This window comes from Podarcis cretensis (genome assembly GCF_951804945.1).
Source record: "Podarcis cretensis genome assembly, chromosome: 10".
Taxonomy (NCBI): Eukaryota; Metazoa; Chordata; class Lepidosauria; order Squamata; family Lacertidae; genus Podarcis; species Podarcis cretensis.
This window is the reverse complement of record NC_137179.1, coordinates 34,059,192-34,080,471: the sequence shown is the minus strand read 5'-3', so window position 1 is coordinate 34,080,471 and position 21,280 is coordinate 34,059,192. Positions and strand designations below refer to the sequence as shown.

General features: G+C 45.2%; 1 protein-coding gene across 1 annotated transcript in view; it reads left to right on the top strand.

Annotated features, from left to right (window-relative positions):
* Positions 1 to 9,658: 9,658 nt before the first annotated feature.
* FAM234B (family with sequence similarity 234 member B) overlaps positions 9,659 to 21,280 on the top strand; it is a 35,435-nt gene continuing 23,813 nt past the window's right edge. The window contains exons 1-3 of the mRNA XM_079993380.1: positions 9,659 to 9,812; positions 16,444 to 16,836; positions 18,245 to 18,343. Of these exons, the coding sequence (XP_079849506.1) occupies positions 9,776 to 9,812; positions 16,444 to 16,836; positions 18,245 to 18,343 (529 nt within the window). The 5' untranslated portion in view covers positions 9,659 to 9,775. The remainder of the gene's footprint in view (positions 9,813 to 16,443; positions 16,837 to 18,244; positions 18,344 to 21,280) is intronic.

Sequence of the window (21,280 nt, the reverse complement as noted above, 5' to 3'; positions counted from 1 at the left end):
CCATAGTTTCCACTACTAAGTAGCTTCCCTTTGTGGAAGACAGAAATTTGTAGCCAGCAAGTTGTGAATTTGTTCCCCTAAGTTGTTTCCGTTGATTGCCAATTAATTCTCTGATTACTTCATCCTTGAGACATTATGCCAAAACTATTTCTGTCAAAGTAAACAAGGAGAGTGGACTTGGGTTTTTTTTTTTGTGTGTGTGTTTTTGACACGCATTCCTCTACTCTTAAGTTCCTGGGCTGCCAAGCTAAACACAAGCAGACCTAATCAATGTAGTTGTATAAGAGACTTCCCAAGAAACATGAGGTATTGCAATCTAGTGACTGAACTAGTGGAGTCCTAGATTCAAAAGTGAGCCAGTACATTAAGATGTGCTGTGCAAATATGTACTAGCTGTGGTTTATAAAACAAGCCATGAATATTGTCTTGCATCATGGGTTACAAAACACACTTGAAACAGTTCAGTGATCTTACTTTCTTGCCCAATATCCCTCCTGAAGCTTCCATTTGCCACACTTGCTATTGTTCAGTTGAATTTGGAGTTTGTTGTTTTAACCATTTTGATCTTTGTTTGTGTCTTTTAAAAAATCTATAAGCCACTAGAAGTATTGCTGTCAATATATTATAAATTGTAGTAATAATCAACACCCTCATCACATTTAGTCTCTCAGTATAAAAGTTAGTTCCCAAGATTCTGTCACACTCTAGTGTGACCAAGACCACAATGTGGGAGATCTTCTGAGATTTGAACTGACCTCTCAACTCAGACAACTCAGCAGAGGGTAATGCAGCCCCCACCTCACTGTTGCTTCCAAGTGCAGCCTGCTACTTTCTCCTACATAAATGAATGATTGCCAATTGAATTTTACATGGAAAATAACTTTTGTAAGGAATGCATATAGGGACACAGTGAGAGCAAAACTAGTCCTATACTCAAGATGGTAAGTGGCTGGGCCTCCACTGATTCTGCAGGATAGTAAAATGCAGAATACTTAAAAGTCTTTGCACTCCAAGGGGACAACTTATGTAGTCCTCCGTCCACAAATACCACCTGTTATAATAATAGACATTTTGCTAGAATGCAATATAATACAATGCTGTTTTCATGCCTTACCTATGTATCTAGATCATGGTGATGTATATCTGTCATAGTGAGTTTAGTTTCAGAAGTGACTACATTTCAGTGGGTGGTGATTTCCTCAGGCAGTGTAAAACAATCTGATTAATAAACAAATCCGCTGCAGGTAACCGGCATACATAAAGTATGCTATAGACACACAGGACCCATGAAAATCATCCAAGCACCATTGGATTTATTGGTGATATAGTTATTTGTGCCAGATGGGGCTGTCACCCATCCTTTGCAAATCTGTACCATGTTTTTAGGCTGCTTTGTGTAAAGGCATGTCTCTGTAAATGTCAGTTATTATTAATAGCCTTTAGTTGATGCCTTATGGTCTGAAAGAAGCCTTCTTCAGGCTGCTGAAGTTTTTAACAACAGCTCCCATTAGTCTCAGCCAGTATGGCTGTGCTTGCTGGGGCTGATGGAAATGATAGCCCTAAACATTTAAGGGACACCAGGTTGGCACAGGTTGAACTAAAGAATGCTTGGTCTGATGATCTCCCCAAAGCTGGGTGCCCAACTAGGAAGAAGCTCTTTACTGTGAAGATTATTGGGTTTTCCAAATCTACAGAGCACCAGGACACATGGTTTTGACCTTGTAGAAATACTGGTAGTTGGTAGTTCACCACACCTCAACCAGTGTGTGGTATCAGCAGAGTATGGGGAGCCCCAGCAGAGTCTTCAGAGATTTCTTGCTCCCAGCAGAACAGCTTGTTTCAGAGTCCCCAGTTAAGGGGAAAACTTTTCTCCAACACAGTTCCAAGTAACAAAGGGTTTATTTTCTCCAGACATAAGACAAAGCTATTATATACAGTTCTTCTGGTCTTTGAAGTAAAGATACATATGTAAAGACAGAAATGCTGCTGTGTAAAACCCACAGCCTCCTCCCCTGCCTCTTACAGATCCAGAGTCAGACCCTAACAGGCCAAGGCAGGACAACAAGACATAATGAAAGAATTCCTGAACCAATGGGAGGGTGAATGACTCAGCAAGTCATGCACTCGACCTTACTGGTGTTGCTACGGTAACCCAGTGCACCCGACACCCTTATCTAGAACCATCCAGACATGGGGGAAATGCTCCTCATGACATGACACCAAGCATGGTGTAATTTAACCCATTGTTCACATCACACCAACACTACATGGGGATTTCTATGTCTCAAGAGAAGTCCACATTCTGAAACGGAAGAGTTGACCTGCAAATGTCTTTCAGGCTGAGAACCTTATGACCATTTTACATATTACACAGCAACCCACCTGGGTGTGCAGCAGGGAGCTGCAGCCAATCCCAGTTCCTCCACCCGTATTTTTCCAGGTGCTTTTCCGGACATCCTCCTAATATGATGATTTGCAGCTGATCACTGCTTGTTCCCAGCTCAGTGTCAGTGGTACTAATAGGAGCCTGAAAGGGTTGTTCTCTGCTCCCTCTACTACTCCTGCCAGGAAACTGAAGATCACCCTGGGGGCCCCTGTGATGTCAGAGGAGTCTTTCGGGGTGATCTCTTATTTCCTGACAAGAGGGGATTACCTGGAGCAAAGCACAACTCTTTTGCATGCCATTTCTTTCTCTGCCAGTGGGCACTTTCCCCACGTGGAAATAGATGATCACCTCAGCGACTCCATTGGCCAGCAGCTCCTCTGCTTTGGCAGGTGACAGACCATGCTGACTGTTGATGCCAGACCTAGTAATTTGGTTGCATCAGGAGTGATTAAATGACCCAAATAAACAGGATCTAGCAATATGGAGAATTCCCTGTCCCGGCCCAGAACAGCGGGTCATATTTGGAAGCCTCCTATTTGGAAGAAGCATAGCTGAGTGATAGGGGATATGCTTTGCCATCAGAAGGTTCCAAATTCTACAGCTGCATCTCCAGGTTTATTATTATTATTTTTTTTAAAGGATTAGGTGGCAGGTGATGTGAAAGACTTCTGCCTGGGTGGCCACTGCTATGTAGACAATACGAAGCTAGACAGAAAAACAATCTTTCTACTGAGAAGCATTGTAATAATAGAATGGTGGCATCTCTTGATTTGGGTTATAAGACTAGTCAAGATGGCTATAACCATTCTGCAGGTTTAGAGGTAGCAGGCCTCCCAGTACCTGTTGATGGGGAACAACATTGAGAGAGAGAGCTATTGCCTTCATAACCTCCTTTTCAGCTTCCCAGCAATATCTGGTTGGCCCCTGTGGGATACAGAATGCTGATCTAGATCAATCTTTGTTCTGACCTAGCAGGACTCTTCTAATGTTTTGGGTTCCCTGGAGCCTTAGAAGCATAGAATTGTCATCTAGCCCAACCCCCTGCAATGCAGGAAACTCCACTAAAGCCATCTAACCTCCACTTAGGTAAAGGTACCCCTGACCGTAAGGTCCAGTCATGGATGACTCTGGGGTTGCGCACTCATCTCACTTTATTGGCTGAGGGAGCCGTCGTACAGCTTCCAGGTCATGTGGCCAGCATGACTAATCCACTTCTGGCGAAACCAGAGCAGCGCACAGAAACACCGTTTACCTTCCCGCCAGAGCGGTACCTACTTGCACTTTGACGGGCTTTCGAACTGCTAGGTGGGCAGGAGCTGGGACCGAGCAACAGGAGCTCACCCTGTCACGGGGATTCAAACCGCCAACCTTCTGATCGGCAAGCCCTAGGCTCTGTGGTTTAGACCTCCACTTAAGAATCCCCAGTGAAGAAGAGGCCACCACCTCCTGAGGGAGTCCGTTCCACAGTCAGACAGTTCTTACCAACAGAAAGTTCTTCCTGATGTTTAGTTGGAACTTCCCTTCTTGTAACTTGAAGCCAATGGTTCGAGTCCTACAGTCCAGAGCAGGAGAAAAAAGCTTGCTCCATTAACTAATGAATTTCTATTGCATTCTAGTAATTGTAAAGCAGCAGATTAGTGTGTCATGGCATGTAATTTTGGGTCTTATACTTTGGATGAATAATGATATATATGATACTTTGCCACAGCACAGCATAGCATAGCATAGCATAGCATAGCACAGCACAGCATGTTCTGAGAACAGATTAGCATACCATATTGATATTCGTGCTAGAAAAGAGGAATTTCACATAGTAGGTTTTGATGATATCTAGTTCTGATACTCTTTATAATATAATGTATTGTGATGTGGACTAGCATGAAAAAGTAAAGCATAGGATCAAATCACATAACAGTATTTTCCAAAAAGCTATTATTATTGAGATGTATTTCTCCTGTCCCTGGATATGTTAGCAATTTAGGTTGCTAAGGCAAAGACCTGGGGGAAAAGCAAATAAATAATTTTAAAAGAAGCCCAAACAATAATCCGGATCTAATGGATTTCTCACAGCTGTTTTCATTTCAAAAGGGCAAACACAGTGCAGTTTTCTTCATCATCATTCTGTGGAAAGAAGAGCAAATAAATTCCTGGAAGCATCTTAAACTTCGGAAAACAGGATGAAGGCACTTGATGCAGCAGCAATGATGAAAAGTTTAGCCTTGATCAGCAGTTTGTATGCTTTTAAGATTCATCCATGAGAGGTATTTACAGGTATTTACAGGTATTTACAGGTATCAGAATTTTTAAGATACATCAGCCAAGCAGTACTAGCTAAAACGTGCCAAAATAATAATCTAGCAGTATTAAAGATAGAGCTACATTACTCTGCATGGAGTATTTATCTCAATGAACTAATGTGCTTACACTTAAGAGAGTCTGCTATATTAACACCATCATTTTCATGTTAGCTAATATATTTTGGCTGATGTGCTAAAATTGCACAGCTCACCACAAATTAAACAACATGAGGATGAGTCCTCAGAACATAATCCCCAAATCATTAGCTAGCTGGCAAAGCTCCCATTAATGATGAGCGTTGCAGAATTTTAAACTCTTGTGCTGTGTCTTCCCCAGATTGGCTCCAGAGAGGGCATAAACATAATTCATGCCCAATATCCTTGATTTAATGCAGACTACCATTTTTTTGGACATGGATTTGTGTTTATATTGTATAGTACAACCACCTACTATAATTCAGGTTCTTGTGATAGGGAGAGCTTAAACGAATGCCTCCTTAGGATACAGGACGGTAGTCACGCAGGTGATCTGTTTCATAAAATGGTGCTGGCATTTACATTGTCTTGTGACACCTTGTATCACCGTATTTTGTAACCTCAGGCAGCAGATATGTCCCCCAAGGAATGCATCACCCAGTGCTACTGCAATGGCTGCTATGCTCTCCTTAGAGGCTAGATCTGCAGCCTCCTTGGCTGCCACCATCCCAGTCACATTCTGCCTCTACAGAAGCTGCTTGGCACAGAGAAAGCACTGTTGGTCTCCTCCCACACCTAGGAAGGAAATGGCAGGACTGCCCTCTGGGGTCCCTTGGGCTCTGCAGCACAGTGGACCCCTTCCCCCACTGCTACAGCCTTTGATTCTCACCTCAGCTGCTGGGTAAGGTTGATTTGAAACTCTCCTCCCCCCCACCCCCGTTCCCAATATAAATCACCACTCATCTTTGGTTCACCTCAGGTGCCAAAATGTCTTGGGCCAGCCCTGGCCAGAGGCAAAAGTGGACAAAGCAATCAGTGGCGTAGCGTGGGGGGTGCAGGGGGGGCCGGCCGCACCGGGCGCAACATCTGGGGGTTAGGGAAATCCACGGGTTAGGGGGCGCAAATCCACGGGTTAGGGGGCGCAAATCCATGGGTTGGGGGGCGCAAATTACTTGCCTTGCCCCGGGTGCTGATAACCCACGCTACGCCACTGAAAGCAATGAATGTAAACTTCACCTTTGTATAATAGGCTAGGATCCCTCTCTGTAACAAGGGCATGGTAGATAACACTGGCCTATCTTACAGGACTAATGTAAGGACTGCGTGGATAATACAGGTGAAACAGCTTTGTTCATTTTTATTTCAAAAAAAGTATACCCTGCTTTTCACCACATCTGTTTCATGAGCTAATTACAAAAAAAGAAAAAAAAAATAGAAACATACAATGTATAAAATTGAAATAATACCATAGAACCATAAAACTGTAGAGCTGCAGGGGACCCCAAAGGTCATCCAGCCCCCTGCAGTGCAGGAATCATAGTACAGTGGTACCTTGGGTTAAGAACTTAATTCATTCTGGAGGTCCGTTCTTAACCTGAAACCGTTCTTAACCTGAGGTACCAGTTTATGTAATGGGGCCTCCTGCTGCTGCCACGTGATTTCTGTTCTCAACCTGAAGCAAAGTTCTTAACCCAAGGTACTACTTCAGGGTTAGTGGAGTCTGTAACCTGAATCGTCTGTAACCCGAGGTACCACTGTATCTTCCACACTGGGTGGTGGGGGAAGTAACATATTCCTGTACCTCAGGAGCCAACAGTTATGTTATTGCCACTCAATAACAGAGATGGGAGAGCAGAACCGGCCGGAGGGTAGCTGAGTGCAATAGGCCACTTTGAGATATGGGTGAGGCCTCCCACACCTGACTTCATATGCCACTGGCAATTTCAGCATCAAGCCCAACCTCCAAAGCAGGAACCAGGAGTGCACTTGCAACCATCACTTTGACAATACCCAGCTCCCTTTCCATCCCTAAACTGCTCCCTTCATGCCAGCTGAGCATCCCCAACTGCCTCTGAAGGATAAGAGCTTAAGAAGAGGCCTTCTGGAGCAGGCCAAAGGCCCATCTAGTCCAACAGACACTTGTTAAGCAGCAGGGTAGGAAAAGTAAAGATAATGTCAACATCAGAGAATTTATCATTAGAACGGCACTCGAAGTGCACAGGCCACCTGAAATAAAACCGCTTTGAATGCTGTTGAAATGTGCTGCACAAATGTATTAAATAAAAATACCTATATCCAGAGGTCACAAACAGTGTCCTCATCTAGTTTTACGTTGGCCAATCATGTTGGCTACATACTTAACCAAGGGAAGTAAGAATATAGCCACATGTTAATGATACGTTAAGGCTTTCAATTCACCAGGGGTTCTTTGAGTGACTATCACAATTATTCCTTTGTAGTTTACAGCCTCTGACAGACTGAAAATATCTCAGGATCTCCTGGTGAGTATATGTCTTTCATAAGCATAATAGCTCCATATATTTGTCTGCTCCAAATGGTAACTATTCTGTGGACATAAGTATTATAGAATATATAAACAACGTAAGCCAAGTGACAATTTAAGAAAGCACTGAACCACAATCATATACACATTATCTTTCAGATGGAAATTAAGGGAAATCTTCTAAAATCAGTGAGACATTATGTTCTCTGAGCTCTTCCATATCCATATGCTCTCTGAGCTCTTCCACATGCGAGTCATAAAATGACAGAAGAATGGCAGAGAGTAAGGATGGTATGGGTATTATGTAATAGGTGCTCTTGAAATTCATGCAACCTAATTCCATGCAGTACTTGTAATGAGAATAGGCATGCTGACTAGAGGAAAACATACATTTTTCCTGCAAGCAAAAAACAAAACAAAAAACACCAGCCAGAATGCTGAGAGAGCTTTATGTCTGGTGCACCTTCTGCGGGAAAACAAAGTTGGATCCCGTGCTAACACTTGAATGACAATGAGACAATTATTGTGTAATAAAACTAATGTGAAATAGCCTTTCTCAGCCTGTCCACATCCCTTATCTCCTTTTTATTTATTCATTCATTTGGGACTGATTAATGAGGAGGATGTGCAGCATTTACTGTTTCTAGCACCTGATTATCCTGTCACTTCACTGAGACAAATTATCAGCTCAGGCTTCAATTCTGTGCATATGCATCAGGGATTAAATCCCACTGAGTTCAATGGGGCTGACTTCTGAGCTGACATGTACAGAATGCAATAATTGAAGCCAATGAAATCCATTTCAGATTTTAGTCAGTGTGGTGCATAGTGGTTAGAGTGTCGGACTAGGACCTGGGAGACCAGGGTTCAAATCTCCACTCAGCCATGAATCTTACCATGGGCCAGTCAATTCTTCTCTCTCTAACCTACCTCACAGGGCTGTTGTGAGGATAAATTGAGAGAGGGAGAACCCTGCATGCCAGCTTGAGTACTTGAAGAAAGGTAGGATATACAGTAAGTGCAGTAAATAAATCACTTTTGACTTTGTGCTGGAAGAAATAAAGAGATTTAAAGAAACTTGTCAAGAATCAAAGAGGTTTTTTCCAGAATCTCCACTTATTACAAATCACTCACTACTTTAAATATGCAGTATGTGCAGCAGTGTAATCCTATGCATATTACTTGGAAATATATTTCACTGTATTCAGTGGGGCTGACAGGAAAATGTGCATAGCATTGCAATTTTTTAAAAAAATCCTTTTTGGTCCATGAGTGATATAAATCAGTCTTATTTTCCTTTCACAGCTGGTTAAAGGAGTCTGAACAAGAACCTGCCAATGCCAGCTGACTATTCACAGTGAGGTCTGAAGAACACAAGTTTTGTACAATGCAGCAGTCAGTTGCTAAGTTGCATTATCTCTGTGTTTTATGTTGGCATCAGCAATGCGGCTCCCTTTGAAAAGCTACCTTCTGATCCAAGCCAAAGGGCTGTGGCCCTACACATGTTTACACAGGCAGTTTCACATCAGGGCAGACTGAACTCTGTAGTTTGCAGCTGGAGCCAAGTCAGCCTTTGGCAGCAAATCAAAACTGTGTCCAGTGTTGAGGTATTAACATTTATACATCTGGAGCAACAAATACTGGTGGTACTATTTGCACATCCAAAATGTTGATATGGGTGCCAAGAAGAGGTGGGTGGCTGTTCAGTGAAGGGAAAAAGACAGAATAAGCTGAAGCCAGAAGTATGGATGGGAGAAATATCAGTTCCTGCAAAAGAGCATCCTGACTGCAAACCCCACTTCTCCAAAGGAACATACTGAATTGATCCACCTAGCTCCGCCCTGCTGACTGCACTGGCTCTCAGGCAGGGGTCTCTCAGTTGTAGCTGGAGATTCTGGGGTTTGAACCAGACCTTCTGCAAAGCTCTACCGCTGAGCATACACATCATACACTGAAAGCACATTATTTCCATCACAGAATCCTGGGAACTGTAGTTGGTTAACGGTGCTGGGAACTGTAGCTCTGGAGGATAAACCACAGTTCCCAGGCGAAAGTCGTGCACTTCGAAAGTATGGTGTGCATACAGAGGCTTTCCACCCTTTGATCAGATTTTCAGAGGGCTTTTAGAATTTGGGCGCGGCTCTGTCGCCAACTGGGGACTAATCCATTTCCCAAATGCCACTATTTGCAACGCTTGGCGGTAGCTCTTTCCTCCTCGCACCCCGGGATCCTTTGCAACGCCGCGAAAAGGTTGCACCCCAGTGTCCCCTAAAATGCACTGCAGCTCGCACTTCTTGGATCATGGCATTCTAGGTCGCACTTCTTGGATCATAGGGTCCAGCCAATTGGGGTAGCAAAATACGTCGTTCTGACTCTGTGAAGCCAAGAGTCCCTCCTCTCTCTCTCTCGTACACACACACATCTGAAATAGCAAGCCAAGAAACTTTGGCCACGACATCCCACCCCCACCCGCAGCCGCCTAGCGCTGCCTCCCGTTCTGCGCCAAAGCGCGCGCAGAAGCCCCAACCTCCGCACCTAAATTCGGGCTGGCTGCAGAACTACACTTCCCAGGAGGCAAAAGAGCCGAGCGCATGCGCGCTTCCCGTCTCCAGCATGGCTACGGTGCTGTCACGGGCGCTGAAGCTGCCAGGTAGGGGGTCTGGGCTCGCCGCGCGGGGAAGCGGCAGGGGGCGAGGCTGGCAGCCCCCGGCGCATGAACTTGCCGAGGCGCCCCCAGCTCTGCGCTTCGTCATGGGGAGAGAGCATCCGGGTCCCACCTAGGAAAGGCACCCTCGCCTCCCCCGCCGCCCTTTTGCATCCGGGTCTCAGCAGGTGCTCCTCATCTCTGGCCCTAAAGGCGCGCGGAAAGGAGGGGGGACGAGAGCCGCCCGGGTTGGGAGGTCGGGGATGCGAAGCGAAAGGTGGGGAGTGGCGGGAGGGGGTCGTGGTGATGAAGCGCGCCTCCAGCTGCTCCTAGGGGAGGAAAGGGCGAAGGGAGGGGGTCGACTTGGGGTGGAAGAAGAAGAAGAGGGATTACTGGTTCCAGGATGGGTGGGGGATGATGAGGAAACTGTGTGAGTCAAATTGGTGTTGTTCTGCTGCCAAGGAAGAGAAATGGGAATAAGGTCGAAGCAGTCCTCTGCGCTCCCCAAGGCTACCCAGGCGGTAAACCTTCGGTTTGCATCGAAGTATCAGCCTCCACTTTATTTTATTTTATTTTTTTAAGCTGACATTTCACCATGAATTACATCTGTCTGAGAGTTAGACACGTCTGGAGGAGGAAAAGATAACAAGGACTCGAACCCAGTACTGGTTTGAGCAGTGCTGAATGGGTTGCAGCTGACCTAAGTATGAGGCTTTTGCATCCTTTTCTTAAACTTCAGGATGTTTGCCTGTAATTAAACTGCTATTTTAAGCTCTTAATAGCTGAGCCAGGCAGCTCATTGTGCCACGTACAAAGGTTAATTAATAATACTTTTTTTGCATCTTGGTGTATGTTGCCCAGTGGGTTTTTTTTCCTGCTCCTGTCAGACCGATTAACCTGTTTGTCGTCTTCTGCATTTTAATTGGTGCAATGTACTGACAATGAGTTGAATTTTAGCTAAGTTCATTATATTGACGGAGCAAGTCAGTCATAACTAAAAGGGATGTCCCTTTGATTGCAGGAAGAAATCAGTGCAATTAATTTAGTCTGGATTCAACCAAATTGCTTTAAGTTAATTGAGCTGTGAATGCGATTCCAAGTAAACAAAAACTATTTTCATAGTGTTTCACAAATGCTTTACATCCATCATTTAAACCATCGAAATATACTGGTTTTCACAAACAACTTACAGGCACCCCAGATTCACATATACATATTTATATGGACATTAAAAGCTTGGGTGTATATTTCCCCCCTGTGACTCTTGCCAGTGGGGTCTTGCATATTGTTGGTGCATTTTAAATTTTAAACAATAGTGGTGGTGCCATATTTATTTTTTAAAATATAAAATAACAGAAACCAGTTATCTGCTATATTGCAGACCCATTAGTGATTTTCAAATACACAGGTATTTCAAAAGCATAAATCGCAAACTAAAGTATCGGATTTTTTGGATGTAACTAGATTGTTGTCTGATCCAGAAAAATCTTAAGCATTTGATTCCCCACCCCATGACAGTCCTATGCAGCTTTGACATCTTATACTGGTTTAAAATTTGAAAATACTTTTTCCAGCTCTGAGACTTGTGGTCTGTAAGACAAGAAGGGAAGCTGAGCTAGAAGAGAAGACAGTGCATGTGACAAAAGTAAAAAATGTAGAAGAGAGCCCTGTCATCTCTTATGCTTGGCTTTGGCTAATAACTCTTCTGGCTCACTTTCCTTATGTTTGCTTGGACATAATCCAACTTCCCAGCAAAGTAGTACTCTAGAGAGGAGATGTGGCACTTTTCCATTGGTTAGTAGAGGCCATAACATTATCCACATGGCCCCATCTCAGTTGCTTACCCATCTACCAGAAAGCCTTGCTAAGGTGCTCCTTTTTTATCTGATTTAAAGGACAAAGTGTTTTCCTTTGTAGCTACCGGTAATGCTGTCCTTGCCTAGTAGTTAGCTATCCTCTTACTAGCACACTCCTACAGTGGGTGTGTCCTCCCTGTTTTTGCCCAATTGCCCAATTTACTCCTGAGTCCCACCCCGAACTCAGACAGCTGCTCCAGAAGGATACCATGGTCAATGGTATCAAAAGCCACTGAGAGTTCGAGAATTAACAAGGGCACATTTGCCCATCTCTCTCCCGACAGAAGTCATCATACAGGGTGACGAAAGCAGATTCTGTGCCATTCTCCCTCTGACCACTTATCGTTGTCCCACCACCACCAGTCCTCAGGCTCTGAGCCTTCTACCCTAGCTGGTTTCCCAGCTGCTTTCTCCCACCATGTGTCTGTATCCAACCAGTTCATGACACTTATGTTATAAATGCCTTATAGCAACAGGTATAGGTTATAGTACATGTCTACTGAGTTCAGTGGGAATTGCTCCCAAGTAAGTGAGTATAGAGGGGACGCGGGTGGCGCTGTGGGTAAAAGCCTCAGCGCCTAGGGCTTGCCGATCAAAAGGTCGGCGGTTCGAATCCCCGCGGCGGGGTGCGCTCCCGCTGCTCGGTCCCAGCGCCTGCCAACCTAGCAGTTCGAAAGCACCCCCGGGTGCAAGTAGATAAATAGGGACCGCTTACTAGCGGGAAGGTAAACGGCGTTTCCGTGTGCGGCTCTGGCTCGCCAGAGCAGCGATGTCACGCTGGCCATGTGACCCGGAAGTGTCTCCGGACAGCGCTGGCCCTCGGCCTCTTAAGTGAGATGGGCGCACAACCCCAGAGTCTGTCAAGACTGGCCCGTACGGGCAGGGGTACCTTTACTTTACCTTTAAGTCAGTATAGCTTGATTGTAGCTTGATTCATTTCATTTCATTTCATTTCATTTCTATCCTGTAGGCTTAGGGAGGCTTACAGTGCTTTAACATTTCTTTCTACTTGCCCTCTCTCACCTTCTTACAATCTACCTCCATCCACCTTTCCCATTAAAACAATGAATGCAAATCTTTAATTAAATGTGCCCCCCTCCCTTTTCACATATATTGAAATGGAAAAAGAAATCCACACGCCCCTCTCCATCGGCATGCAGCCTAAATTCACTCTCTTTTAATTAAAACAAAAACAAAAAAACCTGCAGCTGTACTAGATATGCAGGAGAAGGGGGTTTAATTCCTATTCCTGCGTTTTTTGAAGGGAGAAAAAAAAGCGTCACAAATAAGTAAGACAGTTGTATCTCCTCGACAGAGTATAATCTCCTTTTTTGCACATGCCTTTTTCTCATCTTATCAAGGCAAGGCAGTGCAACTACTTGAATGAATTGAAAAGCGTTATCGGCTAAGGCAGGGTCTGCACATGCTGCAGAATAAGATTATAGAAAGAGTTGTAGCCCAGCGCATCATAGAATCATAGAATTGTAGAGTGGGAAGGGAACCCAAGGGCAGCGGTGGAGGAAGCCCAGGGGCGTGGTGAGCCACCCAGAGGGGCGTGGTGCATCGCAGCGTCTCCAAAGTCTGCCTGCCTCCTCCCACTCAGCTGCCCTACAGCTGGAGGGGGGGAGGCAACTGGTGGACCATTTGGGCAGCACGAGGCCTGCGCATGCCCAAACGACTGCATCTTTCCCAGGAGGCCCCGCGATGAGTGCCACCCGGCATTTTGTCACCCCCCCCTCAGTGGTGACACCCAGGGCGGCCTGCACCCACCGCACCCCCCTTCCTCCGCCCCTGCCCAAGGATCATCTGGTCCAACTCCCTGTAATGCAGGAATCCTGTCCGCAGCAGTCCCTAGTTGGGCTCGAACCACCAACCTTCTGGATAACAGCCAAGCGCACTAACTCACTGTGCTACCAGCCCTACCATGAGATACCAGGCATTGAACCTGGAACTTTCTGCATGAAGGAAGGGACGGGGAGATAATGGTGTAGCGATCAAGACTGGATCAGCCCCAATGCAGACTTGAGATGGCAGTGGTGCCAGTTCAAGATCCAACAGATTCTGGGATGGCTCAGTTCTGCCCCGTAAAGCCCAATTTCAAGGGGATTTGCTGGCTGTTGCCAGCAAGGAGGCTGCCTCTTCTGTGGGCAGAAGAGGGAGCTCTGTGCCAGCAGAATCACCCAGCAATGCTGGGATGTGTGGAACATACGTATCTTCCCCATCTACCTCCACCCTCCAGTTTGGCCAAAAGGATGGATTGCTCTGTAACCTGTAAAGTAATATGAGGTATTCACTGGTAGTCAGTGGAGTGCTCTGGCTCTGGACTGCTGATATGAACCAAATCTTTGGTTTTTGGAGAGCATCATAAATCCAGACTCCATACTTTGCTTGGAACAGGACTGCTATGCCTTCTGCCAGAGAAGTAGCTGGTGACATTAACAGGATGCAATTAGAACAACAGTTTTCAGTCTGTAAATAGTTATTAGTGGTATGGATTAGAGTCTCTCTTCACTCTTAGTGAACATGCAAATAAGAAAAGATATGAGTGAATGCTCAGTCAGCACTAATCTAGAATAATTTTCAAATACGAGTTGAGATGGATGCTTGCCAAGTCTGGTTGGAGTTTGGACATGAAATGGGTGGGTTCCATCTTGTGCTTTGGTTCAGGCAGCAAAGGATGTATTTGGGGTGGTCCTAGGAGTTGTTTCTGGCATCCACACACATGCTGTTTGGCTACTCTGGAGCAACAGTGTTTCTCGTACTAAATCTATGCTTGGTAGCACATGCCTTGAATGTGCAGGAAGTGGTAGGATGCTGGTCGAGCCCTGGTAGAATGTGCATCAAATGGCTAACTGGAAATTTCTGCATGATCAGGGAGTAAACTTGAAGTTGAGTAAAAGATAACATGCAAAAATTTCAACCATCAGGCTGTCTTCCTCACCTGCGTTTCATTCCAAGCAAATTGGTTATGTCAAAATCACCATAGTCACTATGTTGGTTGGGCAGAGGTGCAGGAAGTTTACACTAGAATTAGTGACTAAGGTTGATGCCTTCAGAGTTGCCCAATATAAGTGGTCAAATGGTGTGCAGATAAAACAACTTGAGGGTCCCCAAATGTACAACTAAACAGAAAATGAAGGTACTGATTTGTGAGAATAGGAAATTGCAATCTTCTGTCTCTTTCTTTTATACACACACACTAACACACACTCCTAAAAGAGTCCCAACTAAGCCAAATAGCCTAAATGAAAAGGAGGAGGTAGTTAAATACATTGAAAGTTAGGGATTTTCTTTGCCACCGTGGTTGCTTTGCAAGTAGGCAAGGTATGGTTTTGTTCTTGAGCAAAAACATTGTTGTGGGGGACAGAATTTTTGCGTGTGTAGGTTTAACCATATAATAGCAAGAGCACAGGGCTTCGGAAAGCAGAACGTGAAGGCATTAGAAGTAATTAGGCAAATTATGTTGTAATTTTTCCTTTTTTCCAGAACTGTTGAGCTCTGCCCATTCCTTCCCTTGCATTTAATCTTCAGAAATGTAGAGGGATTCTTCCCACTGTCTTCCCTTTTTCTTTCCATTCCCCTGATAAATTGCCTCTCTGGAAAACAGATCCTTTTTAGGGGATCCAATGATGCCAGAGTTCATTTAACCTCCCCCTTCCCTGAAACTATTATCATTTCCCCAAGTTTCTTACCTGCCAGTTTGGAAACTACAACTGGTTCAGACAGATTGCTGATGGGGAGCTGCAGGTATGGTCATGTAATACCCATTCTAGCACATAACTGTGCTGACTGCATATACATTTTGGAGCCCAATTCAGAGAACTGGCCCTAACCTATAAAGCCCTGCACTGCTTAGGACCTTTGTACAGTGGTACCTCGGGTTAAGAACTTAATTCGTTCTGGAGGTCCGTTCTTAACCTGAAACTGTTCTTAACCTGAGGTACCACTTTAGCTAATGGGGCCTCCCGCTGCCACCGCGCCACTACTGCATGATTTCTGTTCTCATCCTGAAGCAAAGTTCTTAAGCTGAGGTACTATTTCTGGGTTAGTGGAGTCTGTAACCTGAAGCGTCTGTAACCTGAAGCGTATGTAACCTGAAGTACCACTGTACTGCTCAAGACCCGGATGCCTCTCTCAGCATGAACCTACCCAGACCCCAGTCTGGGTAGTCTGATGCCCGTCTCCACTTGCCCCTCCCCAATAAGTCCAGAGGGTGGTGATAAAGGAGAGGTTGGTTTTTTTTTTTGGCCCCCACCTCTGGAATGGACTTCCCAGTGATTTCCACCCTGCACCACGATTTTTTTTTTTTTGGGGGGGGCACCAGGTTTTAAAAAAACCCTTCTCCCAGGCATTTGATGGTATGAGATATGCTGGTTCTGCCCCTTGATTGCAGATTTGTACCATTGATGGTGCTTTGTACTGTTACAATGTTCTATGTTTGTTGGTTTTAAAAATGTGTACATTTTTAAGCAATTGTGTGATTTGCCCAGAAACCATGAAGTTTTAGGTGACAAACAAACCAAATAAAATAAATTCTCTCCCCATGAGTGAGAACCATTGTGATTATAGAGGTAGGACCTGGCAAACTAGGGTTCAAATTCCTACACAGCCATGAAGCTCAAAAGGTGACCTTGGGCCATTCACTATCCTAAACCTAGCTACCTTCTTGGGTTTTTTGTGAGGGGGGGAATGGGAAAGGGAAAGAACTGGTTGTGCTACCTGGAGCTCCTGGGAGAAAAGGTGAGGAATGAATACGTATAGCAACATCTCTCTCTCCTCAGGCAAGAAGAGCCCAGACCTTGGGGAGTACGACCCTCTCACTCAAGCCGACAGCGATGAGAGCGAAGATGACTTGGTGCTCAACATACAGAAGAATGGTGGCGTCAAGAATGGGAAGAGCCCCCTGGGGGAAGTGCAGGATGTGGACTCGGATGCAGAGGTTGGGATGACGAAGCAGCACCTGTCGGAGGGTCTGGCTGAAGAGTACCCCAGCGAGGCCGCCAGTGGTCTGGAGCAGAAGACCGCCAACTCCATGATGCCTTACGTGCGCACAGCTATCTTCTTGCTCACCGTGGTCGTCTCCATGATCCTCGTGCTGGTGTGTGCTTTCCTCATTCCTTGCCCTCCAAGGGACTTGCACAATACCTGGATTCGCAACTTGGGCCAGGAGGCGGGTAAGTTGCTTCTGGAACACTTCCCTGGCTTGTGGAATGCGTGTCCTAGTGGGATCTGATGGGGAGTGAGGAGAACTGCAAGCGAATTGCAGCCCACTGTCCATATGTAGAAAGCTCATGCCTAATGAAGGAAATAGCAATCAAAGGCCGGTAGAAGATGGAATGAGGATAAGATTCTGAAAATGCAAGATTCAAACATTAATTAGAAATGCACAATGCATTATTTAATTTAGATGCTAGACACAATTTGTAAAGTTTTGGGCTGGGTTTCAAAGGCTCTATTTAGTTAGATAACAGAACAACAACACCACTCTTTTAAAAGTGGTTGAACCTCACAGGAAAGAATTGATTAAATTTGATAATTTGAAAAGAGGAATTCCATCTGATGAGTTCAATTGCTGATTTAAGATTCTTTAAGTCAATCCACCCTCCTAGGAGATTAAACAATTATCCAGCTTTATTTTCACCACAAAAAAATAAAATAAATCCATGCTGATTTCACTTGTCCCACTGCCTATCCCTGCAGCTGGTGATACTATTTTCAAATGTTATTGTTTGTTTGTTTTTGGAATGTAGAGAGTTTTTTTCTCTTTGAATCACCTTGTTTCCCCTTGAGAATAATATCAGCACTGTCAAAAGTAATTCTGTACATACAGTACTACCTTTTTGTTCTGAAATAAGCAGTTGTATAGAGCTGTGATGTTCTAGAATGAAGAACAAGTATTTGAAGTAAAAGATATCTTGCAGCCATATCAGGGATGGAAACAACCTTTGAAGCATCATTGCTCCTGTGTCTGGTCTCTGTTTGGCCCCTTTCAGAATCTTGAACCCAAAACCAGCTCTGACATATTGTTTTCCTCTAGTGTCCTTTCCTTTTCATGTAGAAATATATATTTGGGGCAGGGGGTGGAAATTTAAATATTACATTGCAAAAATCCTTGCTGAATTTACTCTGGATGTCTGCCTTGCATCTCTAAATTTGCAGGAACATTTGACTGACTGAAGATATTCTTTGTCATTGAGGGCAGCAAGGGCACCTTGTTTTCAAACTGGGGGCCAAAGAGTATTAGAGCAGCTGGAATGCAGCTGTGGCAGGGGCCAACTCAAGTCACTTATTCAGGAAGTCTTTCTGAATGGACATACCCTTCGAAATCAGTAACAATAACCGCAAGTTGTTAATGATGGAGGTTTCTTTAGGTCGGAGTGGAGAACTTGTAACCTTCTAGTTATTGTTGGACTCCAACACCCATCAGCCCTTGTCAGCATGGGGAATCGTCAGGGCTGATTGGAGCTGTAGTCCAGCAACATGTGGGCAGGAGCACAGCTTCCTCATCCCTGTTCTTGGTCATACTTTGTCTAGATGGGAAGCAATTTCTAGAAGAGTAACTTGTTTCACATTATCCTTTAGGCGGAATGCTGTTTCCTCCAGAACTTTTTGACGTAAATGGTGATGGTCTTCCTGACATCCTGCTCTCCTTCACAGCTCTGAAAAATGCCAGTGTGTTGGGTAAGCATTCCAGATGCCCCTAGATAACCCCAAATTCAATCGCACAAGGTTTCTCTGTGTTTAACATCAGTGGCGTAGCGTGGGTTGTCAGCACCCGGGGCAAGGCAAGTAATTTGCGCCCCCTAACCCGTGGATTTGCGCCCCCTAACCCTAACCCCCAGATGTTGCGCCCGGTGCGGCCGGCCCCCCCCCCGCACCCCCCATGCTACGCCACTGTTTAACATTTATATCAGGGGCCAGCAAACTTTTTCAGCAGGGGGCTGGTCCACTGTCCCTCAGACCTTGTGGGGGGTCTGACTATATTTTTGAAAAAAATAATGAACGAATTCCTGTGCCCTACAAATAACCAAGAGATGCATTTTAAATAAAAGCACACATTCTACTCATGTAAAAACACGCTGATTCCTGGATTGTCCGCGGGCCAGATTTAGAAGGCGATTGGGCCAGATCCGGCCCCGGGGCCTTAGTTTGCCTACCCATGATTTATACTATCATGCCATACAATTCAGTTCTTCTCTTGACTCCTGCTGTTTAGAAATTGAGATATCCCTGTGTGAGTTTAATAGATATGATTGCTCCATATGTGAAACACTTGTTTTGATTTTTTAAAAATCTTCCTTTAATGCCTTTCCATCAGTTGCTTTAAAAAGAGAAAGAAATCCACATACATTTTCCACTCATTTATGGAACTCAGCCTGCAAGGGCACTGTCAAGCAGAGATTTTGTTTGAGAGTTATCACCTTTTTACAAGCTATCCAAATGTCCTGTGCTTTACCAAAGAAATACACAAGCATATAAGATAAGGCTCCATCCCTGATCCATTCTTAGTATGAACTGAACAGTTTATGTGAGGGTTGTGCTTGAGCACATGAGTTATCCTATCCTTCATGCCCCACTTGAGCACCCAGACTCACCACTGTAGGGCAGCCTTCCCCAACTTGGCACCTTCCAGATGTTTTGGACTACAACTCCCATCAATCCCAGGCAGCACGGCCATTTTGAACAACAATCTCCATTGGTCCTGGTACTGCCTAGTTGAGCACTAGAAGTTGAGCAGATAATGTTATCGGTTCCATGCTGTGGAACACTTTTCCAGCAGAGATTCAGCAGGCACCCTTGCTTTTGACTTTCAGGTGTCTCTTGAAGACTGTTTAATGCCAATAAGCCTATGCAGTTCTTCAGAGTGCCCATTGAGTAACCTGCCATTTAAATGGTTGCTTGGTCCTGCTTTTAAATATTTTTAATGTTGCTGTACACCACCCAGATGAAATTTGCAGGAGGGCAGCATATAAATCCTTTCATAAGTGAATACATATTTATGTCTTGTGCTCTTGTGCCTGTGCCCTGCTGGCAGGTTTCCCACAGGCATCCTGTTGGCCGCTGTGAGAACAGGATCCAGACCTGATCCAGCAGACGCTTCTTACGTTCCAAAGCAAATATAAATTAAACTGATCAACCGGATGGAAGCTGTGGAGTTGCCTTCCCCAACTTAGTGCCATCTCACATGTTTGGGGCTAAAACTCTCATCAGCCCCAGGCAGCACACTGGGAGTAACAGCTGATGGGAGTTGTAGTCCACAGGGCACCAGGTTGAAGAAGACTGCCCTAGACACTGTGAGTCTTTAGGAAACATGGCCATTAAGTGGATTGGCAGGGCTGTAACCAGGACTTTAGTACACAGCAGGGTGTGTGCAAGGTAGATAGTTGTGCCTCCTTTTAAGATCTGGATGGCTAATGTGTTGCACTTCATTGATGCTGGACTACAACTCCCATTATCCCTGATCATTGGCTCCTCTGGCTGGGGATGGTGGGACCTGGAGTTCATCATCCCCCAGAGAGTCACAGGTCAGCCACCACCTCTGTAGAACTTCACATACTCTGTTCAGAAGAAGAAGAAGAAAACCCAACCCCTGCCAGAGACTTTAAGCTGTATTTTATTTATGCAATTATTCAATATAATGAATATTTAAACATTCATAAACTGTACTTATTCATCTAAGGAAAACCGAGACAAGCAGCAGAGGGGAAAGAGCTGGAACAAATTTCATTTCGATTGATGTGGGGAAGAGGGTTTGAGGCGGGCCCTTTCCCTTGGGCCCTCACTGCCTGCCTGAGGATGAATAAGCTTGTTTTCTTAATTATCCTATAATTGACACAGTAGTCACAAGCTGCGAAGAGAACGGCACCCAAACTTGCAACTAGTTGCACACGAGAAAACCTGGAAGTGCTCAGTCAGTGCTGGCCAACACACATTTCCTTCAAGCCTCTCTTGTACTGCAGCCCTTTGTTCCTGGGTGGTGCAATCCTGCACATGTTTGCTGAGCAGAAAGTCCCACAGAGAACTCAGGATGGGCCCTTATGCATCGCCTCCCCAAAAGAAGAAATTCATGATAAAATAATGGCGACTAAGATTTGCATGACATTTCCACAGACTAATGTTATTTGCCTAGATGCCAATTTGAAAGGAATTGCTGTGGACTTCCGTTCGGCGCCAGCGCCACTTCCGGTCGGCGCCAGCGCTTAATGGTGGCTCTCTCCCCGATCTCCGGAGGGAGGGCTGCTTCACGAGTTCGGGTCTGACCGCTACGGCGAAGCGGGGACCTCTAAAATCACAGGCGCGGAAGCCTGTGAACAAGGAGACTCGGTGGGCACCTTTTGCGCCCCCCCTTACTGCAAAAGAGCCTTTTTAAAGGCTCCGGAGGAGCATCGGGGGATCGTGCGGTGATGAGAGTCGCTACCCAGCCCGTGAAGTGAAGCCGCGTCGCCATAAGCGGAGAGCGCCGATTCCTTCCTGAAATCTGGACTGAAATTGAAATACCCGTAAGTAGGATTGGGAAACCTACTGGGATTATAAAAAACGTTTGAAATTTGGCTGAAAACGGGGATGGTAAATAAAGGAAGTCTGCCTCCCCCGGTTTGCATGGCTTTTAAAGCAACG